This window comes from Triplophysa dalaica, chromosome 17 (assembly GCF_015846415.1).
Source record: "Triplophysa dalaica isolate WHDGS20190420 chromosome 17, ASM1584641v1, whole genome shotgun sequence".
Taxonomy (NCBI): domain Eukaryota; kingdom Metazoa; phylum Chordata; class Actinopteri; order Cypriniformes; family Nemacheilidae; genus Triplophysa; species Triplophysa dalaica.
In genome coordinates, this window is record NC_079558.1 from 10055203 (window position 1) to 10075752 (window position 20550).

General features: G+C 40.1%; 1 protein-coding gene across 1 annotated transcript in view; it reads right to left on the reverse strand.

The window, feature by feature from the left end:
- Positions 1 to 1621: 1621 nt before the first annotated feature.
- The window catches only part of trrap (transformation/transcription domain-associated protein), a 72170-nt gene continuing 53241 nt past the window's right edge, over positions 1622 to 20550 (reverse strand). The window contains exons 63-71 of the mRNA XM_056770842.1: positions 16670 to 16760; positions 16366 to 16565; positions 15039 to 15300; positions 8762 to 8987; positions 8383 to 8600; positions 6559 to 6743; positions 5563 to 5766; positions 3184 to 3378; positions 1622 to 2897 (exon numbers count right to left, since the gene is read on the reverse strand). Coding sequence (XP_056626820.1) covers positions 2613 to 2897; positions 3184 to 3378; positions 5563 to 5766; positions 6559 to 6743; positions 8383 to 8600; positions 8762 to 8987; positions 15039 to 15300; positions 16366 to 16565; positions 16670 to 16760 — 1866 coding nt within the window. The 3' untranslated portion in view covers positions 1622 to 2612. The remainder of the gene's footprint in view (positions 2898 to 3183; positions 3379 to 5562; positions 5767 to 6558; positions 6744 to 8382; positions 8601 to 8761; positions 8988 to 15038; positions 15301 to 16365; positions 16566 to 16669; positions 16761 to 20550) is intronic.

The window sequence follows — 20550 nt, forward strand, 5'->3', positions numbered from 1 at the left end:
TCACGCCACCGGCCCCGCCTCACGGCTCCCGTCCCGCCATCCTCACCACGGACAACAAAAAGCATAAGTGCATAAAACTCGTCTCATAAAGCCTACCACAGTATACAGAGCTAAGTGTTTTTTTTATATTTGGAAAGAGTAGAAAAGAGATCGAACTCAGAACCGATCGGTCAGGTGCTGACGGAAGAGATGAGTTTTCAGCCGTGTCTTAAAGGTGGCATCAGAATCTGCTCATCTTGTAGCAGCGGGCAGACCATTCCACAAATCTGGAACTGATCCAGAGAAGGTACATAAGAGTGATATCTTTACCTTTATGGGATAGTACCACAAAACGTTATTTGTTTGCAAAGCCTTCGGGATCTGACAGGTACACAAGTCTACATTAGCGAATTAAAAAATTAGGGGGTAACACAAGAGCCTATACTCCAAATAACAGAACTTAAATCTTAAAATGATTTTTTTATGAATGTTAGATCACTCCTAACCTGTGGATAAAACAAACCGGAGCAACTGTTACAATGTAACCCAATTCCACAGGAATTGTTTTTTATATACGCAACGTTTATACATCAGCTCCCTGGGCTTTGAATCCGCTCAGCTGTGAGACTCCTTCAAACGACTTTTAGCTTATAATGCGTCAGAGAACATCACCTTGAAAACTTCTGCCAGTAATTTGTAAGGGCAGAATATAACAGTCGCTCAACTATTCAAAATTTCTGCCGTTCAGCAAAAATTATTAAACTGTAATTCAAATCGTGCGCAGAAGCAATAAATTACATTTCTTCGGTTCAGGCCATGCTTGTTTAGATTGAGGATAAGACTAACACACGTGACACAAACACACGATAGCTGTTGCAAATGGTCTAGGGTGTGAAATAAGACGTTATGCTTGTTTTTAGACATCTTGGCGTTTAATATCAATGAATTTTATCACACATCTGCAGCTGTTGCCTTATAAATGCTATGTAAGGTCAATCCGCTCACTTAATCTGGAAGAATGATTCACACTAGCGACTAAAATTAGATCACGATTTTCTTCCTGCCATCATTTTACTGGCAGAACGAATGGTGATTTGTTTGTTTTCCACGGGTCCTTGTTTCAGATTCAGTCTAGACATCAACTGCCCGTAGGAGGGGAGGACCCGACACCAGCACCTCACTGAGAGTTACACAAACATCACAACTCCTTCACAACTCAGTTGTACATCAGCTCCAGGGCCGATTGATACCAAAAGACCTCAAAAGGAGGACAATAGTGTGAGTGCGTCAGAAAGAGGTTGGAGAGAGATCAGAAGAAGAGGGATAAGCGTCTGGGCTGGGTAAACGTACAGGGTGATGCAATGGTTTATGGGATTGAAGCCAGAGCTGACAGCTCACGTAACTCAAGAGAAAACGGCGCTTGGTGATATATACTGACGGGGTGTAATAAATGTGCGGAGACGGGAAAGATCTGACCTGACCGGCATGCTCTCATTCAGGTCCTCCTGTCCTTCAGACAATCAGCCACAGACAAGGTTATTCTTTAAGTAAGTGTCCTTCAATCAACCACCCGCAGACACACACAAAAACACTTCATACGACAGGGTAACACATCCACAGACAGCACAGTCAGAGCGAAGAGTGTTTTTTGAAAAAGAGCATTTTATTAAAACAAAATGCATATTTACATTGCAGAGGTAACTATTCTTCAGTTGGCACAACGTTTTGTACCTTTACAAAATAGATGGACGTTTACAAAAATGCTCCGTGTGTCAGATACAAATGCTTTGGGACAGTTTTAAAAACGTAAAGTCCACAATCTCAGAGCTGGAATTTGGACACTGGTTAACTGAGAATTAGCTAAACACAGGGCTACCCCTGATTTAAGGCTCAAAGGTCTCTGCCTTCCAGAAAAAAAAATCCTCGAGAAGTCCGTGACAGCATGTATGACGATGTCTGAAAGTAAACGCATCCAGCTTTAAATAGCACAAACCTGTAGAAAAGTATACAGCAATGGATGCAATGCTTTTTTTACATGATGTACAAAAAGTAAAACAAAAACCCCACGTATAACTTTAAATAATGACATACTGACACATAACAACACGCTGAACATTGCTGGGTGTTAATTCATGTAAACTAAATTACTGAATTTAAAAGATGATCCCTCAGGCTGCCGTCAGTCAGAAAAAAATGGCAGAGTCATGAAAGTAGAGCATTATGGGAATTGCATAAAATCATTGTTGCCGTGCTTGTCCCGGTGTGGAATCTGGAATAAGGCTGTGGAAACAGTATTTTCTGAAATGCAGTCTTATAGAGTCTCTTGCCAACAACAATCTAGACAAAAGCCCTTCACTAAGCTCATCAGTTTAACAATAGTCTTTTCTAACCGAACAAAGCCAATCGTAATTACCGCGTGTATCTTATACTGGAAAATCGAGAAAAACAAAGAGAATCTTAAGTATCACTTTGTTTGTTTACTGACAGGTTTCGCATTTTTAATGCCCCTTCTGTTGGCATACTTTTACTCAATTTAACTCCGTCACATTCAAGAAGTCACTTTCACAGTATTGTATTTCCTCAAAGATGCACATACATCCGCAAGATTGCCCTGATGTTCGTCACACGCCTGTCTACAACCACGGGTGCCAGGCGGGGTCCATGCGGCAGAGGTTGTCCAGGCTGTTGGCAGCCGCCACTAACGTGTTTACTTTGCTCTCTCCGCCTTCAAACTGTGCCAGGTTGTGGAGGCGGGTCATGATGGCAGTTACGGCCTTCTGGACCAGAGACACCAGCTGCTGGCTGTCCATGTTCTCGGGCTGTCCAGCTGGGGACAGAGGCATAGACGTGTCTTCCTGAGTCTTCTTATGCCAAGCGATGATCTCGTCTCTAAGGACCGCTTTTAAAATCCCATCGACCTGAACGAAATTAATTGCCGTGTGTTTAGTTACAAGATATTAGCTTGTTTAAATGATATGCATCATAAACATCATATAAATTGGTATATTTTTCACATGTTTTATGAAATAAAATTGATGTCGATTTCGCTTTGAAGAGTGAGCAGCTCACAAAATCCCTTCTTTCGTACAGATTTCGTTCTCTATTTTTACCCAATTTCTCACTAGGGAACATCATACAATCTGACAAGCTGCAATTGTGAAAAATATGAGGTGGAAAAATGCTGCGTGTGCACTTTATTCATACCTTGAAGTTAGGCTGAGCAAAGCAGCGCGCCACTGCAATCATAGAAGCAGTGAGGGGTCCGGACACGCCGATGGTGGTCAAGAACTCCGAGATGTTTGGGGTCAGCCTGAAAGGAACGGGCCGGTTGGCATCCAGATCACCGGTGGCATCATTAATATCGAAGCGGAAGTACGAGACGTTGAGCTTTCCTGTGTCCTGTTGAGAGATTTACATCAGATTACGACCAAAGCAGTAAAAACTCAAAATCTGAGCTTGTTATTTAGAAAATCAAATCTTCCAGCTAATGTAGAAGAAACTTTGAGGATGTGGATATCATGTGGCGCCCAGCCGTTAGTTTCTTTCCAGTGAAGGAAAGGAGATCAAATTTGGGAAAAGAGCTTGTTTGCTCATGTGGGACCTGATGGACCAACATCAGACAACAGCTAATCTATAGCGCGCTGGAAAACTGGATAGTGTTGTAGACATCCAACCACAAAAATGCGAGGATGTATTGATCCTACACCCACTGTGGTTTTGTGTCAGCATTTTAAAATAATCAAAAAATATTATCCTCCATTTGCCTTCTTATGTCCTTGAGTGCAGATGCGAGAGGAAACATGTTTAAGATTCCAATTAAATTTAGCTATTTAAAATAAAACGCACAACTAATGTTATGGATGTGACTATTGAACCATTGGTTTTATTTTTACTAAACCCCTGTTGAGTCCAGACATCAGAAAATATCAGTCTATGAGCTTTCTATTCTAAAAGAGGGAAAAATGTATGGGTTATGGATGTGACAAAAAGCGTTCATGTTTGTGAGGCACAACATCCTTTGTAGGATGCAAACCAGAAGCTAATATCCGACAATTGGAGAAGGGATGACTCTTTAAAGCAAACTAAAATATTTACTGTTTTTTTATTTTCATGTGAACATTTATGATGGATATCGGCAGTTATGGATGTATGGAAAACTATGCTTTAAATACACCAAAAGTGCTTTAAAAACTTTGAGACCTAACATGGATATATAGTGAAAACCTTAAAATAGGGTGAAACATAGTTAAAAAAAACATTATTGACATTTGCACGGAACTGCCCTAAAACAAATGTAATATTTAATTTTTACCAGTTTTATCAAAAAATAAAGTACAAATATTTTTTTTTTAAATACAGTAGGAGAGTAAAGGCAACCTTCCAATCTCTCTCGTGAAGCCAACACGGAAGTGACTTGAAATTTATCGACTTGTCGCTAGAAACTGGCAAAATATTTTGGTCTAGATATCTAATTTTACCCTTCATGACAACTGTTTTCTAATAAATCATCCGTTTAAAGGTAGAATAGTAAAATATCCAAAAACCACTAGGCCAATGTTATATATTTTTTTCGCCATTCTTAGCAGTGGACCGGGGCCTTAAAACCTTACATTACTCGGGTCTAATTCATTATAATGGAATACAATTAGTCCATCAAACACAACATTTATAAAACTTTATTACTTGACCTATGCCGCAAACATGATTTCAGCGGTGGACTTCAAGACAACATATCCCATCATTCCCCGCTTCTACACAGCGCCATCAAGCTACACGAAGTTGTTGTTTTGATTGTGTGTCCTCTAGCTGCGATTTCTACCAACTGTACCTTTAACTTATATTAAGCCTCAAAATTCAGCAAATTAGGTGCGTGGCCACTAGAGTGACAAGTGTTTTCAGCAAATCAGGCGTCTTGGCACTAACCACGTCACATCTTTTTGCCCATTTTCGATTATCCGGGAGAGACGCGTGATGACGCGATACCAAGATGGTGACGAGCGCCTCCGCCAAAATTAGGCTTCATTTTTCCTTTCACAAACCTACGGGTGATGTCACGGACACTATGTCCATATTTTATACAATATCATGGCATATATAAGTATGAGAATATGATTCAAGCAAATACCATACGGGGACAATCTCAACAAAACTCAATATCTGAAGTCAAATGGAAAGCTACCCGAGAAGTGATACAGAAGTGTGTGTGTGAGGGAGAGAACGACAGCACATATCTGCTGGTCCTCTCTGCCTGCCGTGGTAATCTCCCGGTGCCTAATGAGATCTGTGGAGTGGAACTGGCAGCATGGGGGCTTACTATACTCACTTAGCTGCCCATTGCACCGCCTGTCAGAAAGCGGCAGATTAGGATCATAGGATGGGACGCCTGTTGACAATCATTTCTAATAAAGACTTTCAAATGCACTCGACGGACCCGCTCTGACCTTACGCAGAACGCTGCAAGAGCATTAACAATGCAAAACACTGAAACCAACACAGTACTGTGACCTTGAACTTGTAGGGTCCATGTATGTTTAATGGAAGGCCTGGTACTGGGATATGTTTCAAGAGTCATTCATCAGTTACCTGTGCGATCTGCAGCATCTCTGGGTTGAGACGGTTAAGGTGCAGCATGAACTCTGCCAGGCCAAGTAGAGCGAGCTGGATGGTGAACATTTTGCGGAAGGTCCAGTAGTCGGTGGCGTTAGGGAATGTGTGCAGAGCCCACTCCTTCAGCATGCTGCGAGGAACCATGTTTCCCTGGACCTCTTTCAGAATGTCACGCAGAACCTAAAAAAACATGCAAAATGAGAAATTTACTCTGAATTCACAAAATCTCAAATCGGGTAAAACTCATGAAAACATTTCAGGATTACATTTCACCCCCTTTTTCTGAAGCTTCTTATTCTTGGTGTTGGTTCTTGTTAAAGACAATTGTGTAACATTTAGATTTTTAGAATTACATTTTTTTATTAAATATAATATATTTATATTATGTTTAAATTTACTAGACTTATATTACATTTATTATTTTATATTGCATTTATTGTTTCATTAATTTAATTTCTTTATACTTTACAAAGATAAAATTGACCTTTTTGACTATAAAAAACAAACTCCTGAAAATATGTTCAGATCTCATTTCACCTCTTTTTGCATAATATTCTCTGTGCTGGTTCTGGTAAGGACAACCGTTGTGTTTCAGATTTCTTTGTAGATTTTAAAATAGGTAGTTATATATTATTTTAGAAAATACAGTACATTCAATTTAATGTTTAATTAATTAAATAAATATTTAAACGCATTTAAATTACATTCCCATTGCATGTATCATAATCAGATTTTATTGTTAGGACAAGTTAGGGAAAGATTTTTTTTTCTTTATTACAATAAAAAACAAGTCAAATTAAAGGACATTTTTTTATTGTAAAAAGAACCAAGGTTTTCTATCTCAATGTTTCCTTCCGTTTAGACGTGAAATGCCCCTGACATGTTCCTGACAAGTTCCGTGAGAGTCACCCAGTGAGACATGCACTTCCTCTGGGATACATTTGTACCTAAGCACATCTATTCATGGCATACCTGATGGCTGGCTTGAGTTCCTCTAGCCTGAACCGTGGCTAGCCTGTCATAATAGCGCGAGATGGGATTGTCATGCTCGATGCCCTTCTTAGCACACCGTTGCTTGTAGATTTCCACCAGAGACAGAGATGACGGATTGTCCTCAACTAACCGCATCTGAGGAGACACGGCCACCACCCTCGGGACTAGAAAGAGAACAGGTGGAGGTTTAGAGAAAATGTTAGCATAAACCCTTTTAATAAATGCTTTCTGAAAGGTCCAGTGTGTCATTTTTTGGAGGATCTATTGACAGAAATGCAATAGAATATACATAACTATGTCTTCAGAGTGTATATAGACCTTACATAATGAAGCGTTATGTTTTTATGACTATAGAAAGAGCTATTTCTATCTTCATACAACGCGGTTCCGCTTGTATGGAATTCAACATGTTGTTTCTACAGTAACTATAAACGGACAAACTGCTCTACAGAGCGCGTTTTGTAAAAACATCATCTTCTTTGGCAATTAAGTAAAAATGTGACGACATCTTAGTACTGTGCAGCCGCCTTAAAGCTTCGAAAGGGAGGGGTGGAGTGAACCATTGGTTGCAATTCACAACCTCACCACTAGATGCTAAATTTCATATACTCAACATTTTATATATTATATTTGACTATAAAGAACCATCAGATTTAACCTTGAAAGTTTAAGAATGCCTCCGAGCGTTCCAAAAAGCTGCTTACCTGTTTAAACAACCTTGTCATTTGCCGTGTTTTCAGTCAAATCACTTTTATTAATCAAGAAAAACAAGAGCCAAGAGGTGTCACAAAAACACCCATACACAGAACTCTCTTGAGTAAAAAAGCATGTCTCACAATCACTGGGAAATATAAACAAACAACAAAACCTGACACATCTACAATTGATTAAATAAAGGATACCAAAGCAAAATAAAAAACACATTACAATGACATATAAACGAACAAATCGCCATGAAGTTGTCTAACCTAAATATTAACATATTGCTTGCCTGTGTAAAATGAACCTATTTTCTCATGATTCACAAAAGCGATAGATGTAGAACAGACCAAAACTGAATTTCCACAACCGTGTGCCATCCTTGACCTCCGACCTGACAGGTTTATCTCTAAAGTGTCTTTCACTAGAAATACAATTTAGATCTTCCCCCCTCCGACTCCACAGGGAACTTGGAACCTCATTTTTTATTCATTCTGCTCCTGTCCCCTCTTTCCTCTTCTGTTAATACACACGGCTCTTTTCTGCTACTTCTCACCTCAATCTCCCCTCTGTTCGTCATCTCCCTCAATCTGTCTGAGAGCAACTAGGCTATTCCGTCTGGCACTGAGAGCGAATGGCAGCATTCAAAACTTATTCAGATCTTAAGATATACATGCCACTATTGTCGATGTAGGTTTTAAAGAAAAATACGGTGTAAATACGCTGGTTAAGGATCCATCAGACACGGAACAGACGTGTTTATGGGAAATGTTCTGGTGTTAAAAATAGATGAAGTGGAACCAAGTTTAAGTTGAACTATATTTAACGGGACATGCTGTTCTAAAGGCAATGCTTATACCAGATGAAACTCAACGACCGAAGACGTCTGTCTGCATGTGTTTGTAGACCAAGTTAAAAACAGCACACGCTGAACCCGCTGCACTTCAACTGACAGATATATAGGTTAAAAAAAATCAAAATTTATTCCAAAAACCATAACAGGCTTCACAATAAAAACGAGACCTGTAGTTGTTCAAGTGACAAATAATCGTGCCATTTAAGGGAGACTGAAAGATTTGATTTGATCTGAAACGTCTGCAGTACCTGTAAAGAAAAGGTGTCTCTTGGTGGTCTCCTTTCTTTTCTCCAGACAGGGATTGAGCAGCCGCAAGAGCTGCAGCACACGCTCCTCTCTGCGGGACTCTGTGAGACACGCGTCATTCATCACCAGGTACGGATAGATCTTTCCATTGTGCCCGCGGATGTAGAGGCGACGAGCAGCTGTGTTGTGCTTTTGAACAATCTCCACCCTGGGCATGAACCTTAGGAGGGTGGTAAGAATGATGGGTAAGGGATGAAGTAATCAGTGAGAATTAAGGTCGCAGCAGGAGTTTTGCTAAGAACTCCAAAGGGAGGAAAAAGTTCAATAAAAAAATCATTTTGCAAAAGCCACCTACAAGTCAAGGTGCGTATTGATTGTTACCTGGCAATCTTGATGTAATAGTGTGTGGGCTTAGGCATGAGGAACTCTCCCGGGATCTCCACTTCGGCGGTTTGGGCTGAGAAGTTGCTAAGGAAACGGCACTTCTCTTCTATCAGAAAGAACTTGGGAAGCTGCTTCGTCTTGGCTTCAAGGATCTTGATCCACTTCTTGAGCTTGGAGATGAGGTTGTGTAACTTCATGGAGCCGGGAACGCTGAAGTCGAAATCTAGAGTCACAAAATGAAGAGATCGCAATGGTTAACATGGAAGAGAATGAGAATGGCATAACAGAAATGCTTTCTGACACATTTAATTAGAAAAGTTAAATATAATAGAATGAAACGAAAACAATGTAATGCTGCCCTTCCGGTATTTTCAAGAGAGCAGACACGCCTCAGGGTTTTCCAAGTTATTCATGTAAACATTCACCAAACAGAAGAAGAATTTTCATCAGAAGGAGTGATTTGTTTTAACTTCTGTTGTTGTTCAACTAATACTGGCGACAGTGGATGTCTGTTCTAGGTAAACTGCACAAATCGAATATTTTGACCAATCAGATTTGTCCCGAATGTTCACATTTACCCCAAAAAAATTAATTATTTTATCATTACTCAAACACACCCGATTCCAAATCTGTATGACTTTCTTCTTCAGAAAACAAAAGAGGATCATTTGAAGAACATTGATAACCAAACAACATTGGCTCCCGTTGACACAAACATTTCTCAAAATATCTTTTGTGTTCCGCAGTCATATACTGCTTTTGTACAACAAGGGTGAATCTATTCAAATCCCTTTAAGACATAACCAGCCACATTCACATTGACACAATGAAAGAAATACATTAGGTAGACGTGGCATGTGAAGAGAGAGATGTTATCTGTGGATCAGGGAACAGAGGGGGGGGGGCACTTCCTCCCAGCTCTCCCTTGCAATGTGAAGGTGCTGATAGCATCAAGGTTCATGAACGAGGCAAAAAAGGATTAACCTCTCAATGCAACTTCTAAATGACATTGCGCATTAAACCGGAGAGTGCGCACAGAAGGTGCGGTCGGAATGCAAGCCACGTTCCCAGTTTTAGAGACAACCTCTGGGGCAGAACGTCATCATCGAAAGGCTAAAAGCTGCTCCACTTTCATACAGCTGTTAATAAAACCCTACAAATGCAGACAGGAAAATGACTCAGACGGACAACATTTTGAACATTTCGCCCCAAGAGGCTTTCATTTTAAGCATCATGCATTGAGATGGCACTCAATGTCAAGAGTAAATCCGGTGAGATGAGACCGCGGCACATAATGATGAGTTACTTAAAGAAACCTCAATGCTCTCGCATGACACCGCTAATAATGTCGATGACCCGTGTGACATTTTGATTAGCAGCGGACAGCCATAAGCGACACTGATTCCGCCCATTTCCACACCCTGAATCAGAAAGTCTTATAAAATCTGACACTGTCTGTAATCCGGCTCTTTCTAAACATTCTTTAAGAGTGTTTAGGTGCTTAATGACCAGTGAGCATATGAAAGAGATTTGACTTGGAATGCACAGCGGTCGGCTTGGCGTAATCATTTTAGAAAAAATGAGCAGTCTGTCCCCTGCAGCGTTTAGGCCCTGAAGTAAGGAGTTTTCCTAGATAACGCCGCTCACCACTGCCTCCTGGGCAGAGCAGTTCTCGTCTGATAAATGGATAGGTTTTTGTACACGCGCGGAGGGATGGATTTCAGCGCTCTGTTTCCACCCGTCTCACTGACCCCGGATCAGCTCAGCTCATGGGGATTTCAGCTCCCCAGTGCTTTGGAAAACAAAGTCCCTGCTCTCCGACCTGTGAATGAGATACACCGAAGCCGGATGTTTCCTGCACCTAATAATGCTGGGATGGCGGAGTTGGCCGGGCGCTAAAAATACAGCCCCTCGACGATCGTCTGCTCGCGCTGCTCGCTGTGCAGCTGTCTCCTGTGAATTCTCTGCTTTAAATTCCATCACTGAAACGCCTGAGTGAACACATTGTAGAGCACGACGGGAGCCCTGAAAAGCTCCAGCCCTGCAGACACCCGCAGATGCTTTATATCAATGCACACGACAACGTAACCTCGCTACAGTAACACGTTTCAGAAATATTATCAGTTTGTGCAGACAACGTTAGTCTTACTTTATATCATGTCTGTCATGAAAAAGAATTTGGCCAATTAAATGTCATGTTAAAATATTAACGATACACTGTTAAAAAAATGTTGGTTCAACTTAAAACATGTTACCTGGTTGCCTTCAAAATATTAGTTAAGTCAATGAATTTGATAGGATCTCCGAAATTGTAGAAATTTTAAGTTGAATGAACTCAAATTTTTAAGTCAACCGGGTAACTTATTTTTAAGTTGAACCAACAAAAAACTATGCATATTTTATAACGGTGTAACGATATTATCGCAATATCCATTATATATATATTTTTTTAAAACAACAAAAATATTTCAAGACGCATTTTACTTAACATCATTTCGGTTTTCTTATTTCTATGTAGTGTACGAATTTTAAAATGGGTGCAAAATTATCTTTCTTTTAAACACGTGCAGCATTAGCAAAATATTGACAGTCATGGATTTCAATACCGCGGTTATTGTCAATATCTCAAAACCATCAGCAGACTGTAAAGAAGCATTTGTCAATAAAAACAAAGGATTAAAGACTACAAAATTAACAATATCGGTAACACTTTATAATAAGGTTGCATGGTTTAAATATGAACCAACAATCAAGTATACTTTATTTCATTTATTAATTTAATTCATGTTTATTTTATCGTTTGCATGTTGTTTATTTAATCATTTACCAATTTTTTTTAAATCAAAGGCTGTATCTGTTAACATTAGGTAACGCACATAAACTAGCATAAAGTTATATTGTTATTAAAGGGGTCATATGGCGCGATTACGTGTTTTTCTGTGTCTTTGGTGTGTTATAAGTTGCCCATGCATGTATTAGACTCGTAAAATTGCCAAAATTAAAGTGTCGGAAAAAAAGATGCATTCATCTAAAAGCGAATGAGAACCCAGACCTGCCTGAAACGCCGCGTGTAGCCACACCCCCAGAAATCTACATCAGTTGGTGGTAGTATTTGACTAAGACTGCCCAAATGTAGACGCGAGTAAGGTGGGCGTACTTGTAAATCTCATGTTATCGTCACCGCCACACCCATGTCACAGAGACGTTGTGTGTTTGGTTGCGAAAAGAAAGACTCTTTGTTTGCAATGCCAAAAGATGAGACAACTAAAAACGAACGGTTACATTTTATTTACAACACCGTATCAGAAAAGTACAATCCATATGTTCAAGTTTGTGCAGCGCATCAGAAAAATACAAACCATATGTTCAAGTTTGTGCAGCGCATTTCACCGACAATTGCTTCACGAACATGGGAGAGAGATTAAGACCGGCTTTGCGCGAAAAGTGGGGCCATTACAACCATTACAACTTCGCTGGCACTTCAGATTGGCAGCCCGTAAGTATATTTTTTAAAGACTTTGTTACAGACTAACGCGAGTTGAGTTTGTCGTGTGTTTGTGACACGCACGCAACGTGAAAAAAGTCCTAATAATCACTAATGTTTCAACTGGAGGCGACGAATGTCGTGTTTATAATGGGTTTATTGTCTATGTTGAGTCGTTACGAGACGTGGCGTAACTGGTTGATCAAGAAGGGTAAAAGCGCTCGCGTTATTTATTATGTTACCATTCCCTGCTGTAATGCAAGCTTATTTCTATTTCACACAAACTCTGTATGATGTATATGGTTGTTTGTTTATAGTGTTTGTAACATCGTATATAAAAGGTAAAACAGTTAGCTATAGTTTTTAACTATTTAACATACTTTTTTTTATAAAACCTTACCAATCCTTTACATCCTGCTCAAGTCGCGCTGAAAATTGATGTTTCGGCTTGATCCTCTTCATTTTCCGTATCAGATTTAGGCTCGAATTGATATAAGGAAGCCACAATGACATTTTATCCCCTGTCTTTCAGTACAATTGCTTGGGAACATGATGCTCCGAATATGGTAAGAGGTGTTACATTTCCCTTACACACTTGCAGAATTCAACCAATCGCTATGCACTGGTTAACTGGCAAATCATAGCACACCTCGCTTTTCAGAGCGATGAACTTTGTAAAAAATCAGCGCGTTTCAGAGAGGCGGGGCAAAGAGGAGATGAAACAAGAACGGTGTTTGGGAAATACAGCGTTTTTGAACCTTAAAACGTGTATATACATTACATTACATCTAAAACAAATGATTATATTTGTTTTAGCCGTATCATTTGACCCCTTTAACGAACATTAATTAATGCACCAAAGCTTTGGAACTCCACCAATGAAGATTTTTTAAACGATTTCTAACGTGCTCTTTTTCACACAATGAAAGTAAAGTAAATTCACTTCCATTATATAGAAACAAACAGCTTGAACACTCCTTTTGTGTTCTGCGCATAGTTTTTAAAAGTTCATACGAGTTTAAAACGACATAAGGCAGACCAGAAAACAAACTTTTCATAAATATCTAGAAACGGCATTATCTTCTAAACAATAACACATGCACATGGTATGCTTATGATCGGATTAAAGGATTCCTGGCGAATGGCGCTGCTTGTTTGTTTGCCCATGTGCGAATAAACCAGCATTAGGGAAATGGAGAGTCTGGGAGTAGACACAGCAAAAGGAGAGAAGGATACACAGAAAAAGTGTTTGCTCTTCTGGTTCCCCTCCAAAATTCATTCCCGCTGGCACGTGATGCCAGGCAGGCAGAGCGCCCTCAGGGCACTTGCCACGCCTCACTGCCCAGAGACAGCTGGCACCACAACATCCGTTTTACACTTTACAACCCTAACAATCCTCTAGGGCCACAAACACACACGGGCCTCTGGATAGGGCTGAAAATCTGGAGAGAGATGCACCAACTTTAGAATTCAAGGTTTACTGGAGGATCTGTAGGTGGATGGGGAAAGGGAAGTATAAACACATTCTGCTCTCCTAAGCAAAGGACAGCCGGGGGGAGTTTCTTTTAACACATGTTCTGCTTTCAGAGAGCCAGGGGTACTGGAAGGTTACTGTTGTGCAATGTGTACAAAACTGGTCGGAGGTAGGAGCCGTGCCAACTTCCCCCCAACTCAGAGATTTTTTAACAAATATCTTTGGGAGAGTGAATGTTCTGACATTTGGAGTTGAAAGGTAAAGTCACAAAAAAAAACACAACCCTCTTTCTAAGACTAAAAGTCCAAATGTCTTATTTACAGAGTTGATGTGAAGTGTGTGTTTTACAACCAGCACCAAACTAATTTGTGAAACAACCGAGCCACATATTAGCATGCTAGATATTGTCTCAACCAATCCCATTTTTCATTTGGTGCCAATTGGTCAGTGAAACAAACCACAGTCTTCAATCTACATAAACATAAAAACAAAGTCAGTATGAAAGAGAAACAACTTAAAGAATAAGAAATGGTCAGGATTTGATAATTGAAGGTATTGTTGGAAATGTTTCCCCCCCTGTGCTGAGACAAATGCCATGAAGAGATGTAGCGAGGACGGGTAACTTAATGTTTTTCATTGAAGATTATGATGACACATGATTTTTTTAATATGGATGTGCACAGATCATCAATATTCCATAAAAATAACAACTGGGAATTTTGAATTCATGGTGCCTTTAAAATCAGCTATTATTTTGCTTTAGCGTTTTATTTTTCTTTGGAAATGGTAAAAAACATTATAGATTAGCATGCTGACTTTGATGAGTATACCGTGTAATTTCTTTACAGTCAACGGCACCTTGATTCACGCACAGCGCTGTCTATAGTCATCTTTCCATTAAATCTAATCACATGGTTCACAGAACCAATTATTCTCTGAACCAGTGAGGTAGAGAGTCATGTGGTTAACTCCGAGAAGATCAGAGACAAGAGCGAGATTGTGTGTAAATGTGCAGGGAGGATGTGATTCTTTAAGTGATGAAGAAAGATGTTCTGACAGTTATTAGACAACATAAAAACTGCATTTGAGACAAAATCGTTTATGCAATTTAAGGCGTTTCAAAGTAAAACTAAATAATTTTGGTTTTGCACACTGAGATTTAACCTGATTGAAGTCAATGGAACGAAAAGTCCAGTCAGAATGCAGCATTAGCTACATCAAAAGGTAAAAAAATATTGAGTTTTGATTTGAATTACTTTTTTTGTGTAAAATTGAGCACAAATATGGAATATGGTGGTGTTGGTGTGTGTTCTGACCTGTGGTGAACTGGCCCTTCATTTTCTGGAACACAGGGTCCTGAGCGGTCGCTTGAGCTCGACGGGCTAGGGACTCAGAAGCCGCACTGGAGAACATAGTAGACACATTGGAGACGTTCTCCAGCCCCACCCCAAACGTGCTCACCAGCTTCTTCACAAAGTTAAGCGTGTGAGGGGTGATCTTAGCATCTGATACGGCTCCACTCTTCTCAAACGCGACGGAGTAGCATTTGGCCAGGCCCTGCTGGAGCTGACGCAAGACCTGAGGAAAGAAACACAGAAAAGAGTGAGGCGAGGGAGAAGCTACAAGAAAATGAATGTTTAACCAGTCTTCATCAATTTACCATGAAGGATAAAGTAATTTCCACATATTCAACCCATTTGCCATTTTGAGAACACTTTAAATACTTCAGAGCCCAGATGTTCGCCAGAGAAATCAGGAAAATCCCGCTTCTACGAGTCTTTGCTGCAGAGATTACGCCTAGACTTCAAGTGAAGAAGATCGCTGAATAATTTAGTCTGGGACTACGCTTAATCAATGTCTGCAAAATGAAACCCAAGTTTTACTCCGCCGTACACTATTTCTTTCCACCTCCAAATCTCCTGGCTAAACTTTCTATCCCTGCCCGGTCCTTCCATCCTTCTCTGCTGTCTACCGGCGAGCGTCCCATAGGAGTGTCCCCGATTTTCAGTTTCTGTCCGGTTTTGACGCATCATCTCGTCGGCCCTGTCATGGCAAATCCAATCTCCCAGCGATTCTTCTTTACCCATCAATCATGGCAAGCCCCTAGCAAAAGCCCGATTAGCGCCGGAGTGCCTGCGTCCACCTGCCCTGCAAAAGCACTTTTCAGCCTCACTGAGCCCCAATCGTTCCCCCTGTCAGCTTTGATCTGGTCAGCCGGTCCTCTTAAAACCGCTCCGTGTTTGTGGCGCTGAGAGCGCAGGGCGTAGGGATAAGGAACGTAAGCAAACTGGACAGAAAACGCATTCATGTCATGTTTAACTTGTGCTCGGGGCTGATGTGCCTTAAGAGGTAAGCACTTCTGGAATACAAAAAAGGGCTTTTCACGCTTAAAAGTAAAGCGGGGAGAAATTTTTCACATAAGTCTGGGATCTCGTTCATGTTTTGCTTATGTTTGTAATATACATATAAAAAATTAAATAAATTATGTAACCAACATTAATTCGGTTTTAATAATTGTTGCTTCAAGTCTTCCCCAACATACAACAGATTTATAAAAGTTTCCCTTAAATGCGTTTATATGAATAAACAATGCTCAATTAAATGGCAGGTACTTTGAAAATCCCAAAACCCATTCAAGCTCACCTCCTCATGCCAGTTCTCCCTGAACCACACCATCTGGTCCACGATGCCCTCCAGAGACGATAGCAGGGTGGGGTGGAGCTCACGCTGCATGTGCATGATCCGACTGCAGCGCCACATGGGAGCCGTGGCTCGGATGGGACCGGGGTCGGACGCGGAGTGGGTCTGGGCCGCCGCTGAACTTGGCTGCTGCTGGCCCGAGTCTGAAACAAAACGAACATCAGTACAAGAACACAAAAGACAGGAAAGATGAATTTGATTTTGTCTTTTATAATGTTCAATGGGAGTTCTCTAAAAAACCTCGTACCGCTCTTGTAGCGTTCCCTCTGCTCGATTTTCAGCGTCAGGTACAGGGTTCGGATCGGAAAGTACACGGCTTGAGGGTACACACGTCCAACCTAAGAGAAACAGTGGCGGATTACATTTCAGATCGTCCCTGTGGGCTCGGTCGAAGTGAGAAAGGGGAATGTGCTGCTGACATGTTTTGAAACTTTTCGGTGATAGTGCAGGTTTTTGAAAATGAAACCGTAGGGGGAACGAGGAGATGGACAAACATCAAGGGCAGATTAAAACCATGGCTCAATATGACACTCGCTAAAAGCTTGTCAAGCCAGAACTACACACAAACACACAGTGAAATCTGCTGTGCCCTTGAAAAAGATCACAGAAAAGGTTCATACTGTGTAATGCTCGGCCTAAGAGCTCATGTATTTGTCAGAATGACACTAATACGTTTACACAAAGACAAATGTTTTTCTTGTATTATATTTTCTAAATTATAAAGACAATTTTATGTTGCACTTTTAACGTTTACCCAATGCCTTTAGCGCGTCCTGTTTGGTTGTCACATCCGCAACGCACCTGTCACACCCACAACGCTCCTGTCACATCCTGTCACATCCGCACCTGTCACATCTGTAACCCGCCTGTCACATCCGTAACCCACCTGTCACATCCGCAACGCACCTGTCACATTCGTAATGCAAATGGCTCAATATGACACATCCGCAATGCAATTGTCACATCCGTAACACAAATGTTACATCCGTAACATAATTGTCACATCCGTAACACTCCATATTCCTCCTAAATGAGCACACAAATTATAATATGGTAACCATTTTATGTTCTTTCAAAAGTCATTCCGTCTACATTTGTTGGATGTTATTGCTTCTGGTTTGAACATTTTAATTCGCTGAAATCCTACAAAGTATGTCGTCTCTCAAAAACATTTACATTTACATTTACATGCATACTTCTTTGTCACATCCATAACACATTCATTTGCCCTCTTTTAAAACCAACATCTCACGCATAGACTGATATTCCGTTGTCTGGAATCATCTTGAGTTTAATCAAATATAAACAAATGCTTCAATATAGCAGTAATAAATACATTCTGAGAATTAATATTTTAAGTTTTGACTAAAAATGTCACATCCATAACATCCCACCACTGTGATATCTGTGAGGGTGTGAATGTGTCCATTTCAGTGTGAGGGGAATAAGGACAAGCATGGAGGCATCAGACAGCGTTCCTCGTGAAACTCACCGCAGCCCCTCTCAGTTCTCACGGCACCCAGCTCAAGCAAGGCCATTAGAGAGGAAACTTGATCTCCGTCAAGCTTGCTTCAGAAAGCAGCCTGGCCTTTAGGCGTAAAGAGACACCTCTGGGTCCAGATGGGCTTTTACATGAAAAGCAGCAATGGCCTTCTGTTAAGAGCTTGTTAAGTGTGGCATTAAAAATGAACGAGGCGAAAGGGAAAGAGATCGCCCCTAAAATTGCCGAAAAGCCTCATCATATTTTAGGGCGTGTGTGCGTGCGTAAAGGTGTTGAGTTTTCCTCGCCTCTGTTTCATCTCGAGGCACCCCGCAGCTCACCTTCATCAATATTTTAGCAAACGTTTTTAAAACATCCCGCCAAGAGGAGCACAGCTAAATAATTCAGAGCCCAAGATAAGGGTGCTTCATCCTTTGAAAATTTTGAGAGTTTTACAAAACAACTACATTTTCCCCATTAGATCTGGCCAAAAGATCTTTCGACAAGGATACGTGTCATTCCCGAAACGGCATTGACATCTCCATTAATTGAGATGATGGTGTGCACACATATCCATTTCATTTGGTGCTTATCTGGCATTCAAGTGCACTTAATCTCAAAGTGGAGCATTTCCAGTGTATGTGTGCGTGTGAGTAGAATGGAGAGATTAGGAGTCGCTGGTTTGAAACGTGTATGAGAGGAGAGACGGCAGGCATAGCTTCATGCAAAACTCGTTTGGAGCGAACGAGAGGAGGATTTTGGCACCTTTAGAAGTAGGTTATAGGAACAGTCCACCCCAAGAAAAGGAAAATGAAGTCATCATTTATTCATCATCACCAAAGGAGAAGTTTTGAGGAATGTCTTTTTCTATGCATTTACAATGAATGAGGCCAGAGCTTTCAAAATTTTTCCACCTACCTCGGTTTATGCAAAAGAGAAGCAGTAGTTTGTGAACAAATCATTCTTATAAGTCAGATCTTTCCACAGGCTTTTCCAATTCACAAAACAGGTCTGACTGATCTGCTTCGTCTCATGAACGCTCTCAGATGCCAAAAAGACCGAGTGGAGGTCAAGATGAGTGAAAAACAACCTACATAAATATTTTACTCTCACCCAAAAGGAGGGTTCAGAAAACTAGGAAAATAAAGGATGGAACCCTGACATTTTCAAAACACATTCTTGTTCATACATTTTTTAGAGTCACACGCAAAAAAATTATTCAGTGGCATAGTAAATTTCACAAAAATAAACGGCTTTAGTAACTTAAAATCTTTTAAAATCAGTTAAGTTAACTTTTTAGTGGGACATATTAATATATATATTGGTAGTTAACTAATAAGGAGTAAAAAAAAATTGTGTGTAAAACACCATTTCTAAAGAAAAAATAGACATTTATGTAGGATAAAGTGAGAGGTTTCAGAAATTATAAAGTGTCACTTAATTAGTCAACTTTTTCACTGTTTTTTTTTTTAGCATTTTTACTAAAATGTCCTATGGTGTGACATGGCAAGAATTAAGAAAAAAATCTCTTAATAGCATGAGAGGAAACTATATTCCACATTATTCCATATTTATCAAGTATGAAATTGTGAAATGACATTATTTTTCCCGATGACTTGCTTGTTTTCAATAAATACGACAACATTTGCCGTCATCTGTTCAAAACTGTTGAAAATTCTACCATTTTGAGATGAGTGATGACTATAACTCCCCTACTGCTATAGCCAAACAGTTCTTTAATATATTATGAGATAAAAACCAATTTGTGGTTCTTTTATGTTTGTCACACATAGGACATTATGTCACACCAAAGGACAGAAATGGTAGTTATTGCATTAAATGAGAAAGTGAGAGGTACTACGCTTTTTTATTTAACTTCGACAATGTTTGAATCATATATAGATATAAATTAATAAATGAATGGACAAAACGTTACAATCTAAGGTAAAATGGAAGAAAAATTCCAACATTTTTCACCAAGAAAACATTTTTTATGTCAGTCAATCAGAATGTTACTGAAGCTTTTTTATAAATTAAGTGAAAGTGAAAGTGACTAATTTGTCAGTTATGGTGACCCATATCCGAGATATACCTCTGCTTTTAACCCATCCAGAGAGTAGTGAACACACGCACAGCAAGTGGTGAACACACATACACCCAGAGCAGTGGGCAGCTATCGCTGCAGCGCTCGGGGAGCAAGTAGGGGTTAGGTGCCTTGCTCAAGGACACCTCAATCGTTACCCGCCTGACCTGAGGATCGAACCGGCATCCTTCTGGTCACGAGTCCAACCCTCTAACCATTAGGCCACGACTGCCCCATCATGTGAATAGATGTGAATAAATTTGATAAAAGTATAAGGCTGCTCTTTCTATAAGGAATCATTTTGTTTCTTTTTTCTTTCTGTGTCATTCTCTTAGGATCTTCTCCCTTCTCTGTGAATCATTGATCATTTTCTCCCTAAAGATCGGTGCTTTCTTCCATTCATTCATTTTTCTCCCACAAATCTTTCTGTCTCAACACCAAAGTACCACATTTTATTTATTTTCATGAGACTTACAATACATTTTCTGAAAAAAAATCAGATTTTTTTTATTCATGTATTTATTCAATTTGAGTATACCACAAATTGTCAAAAATGAATAAGAAA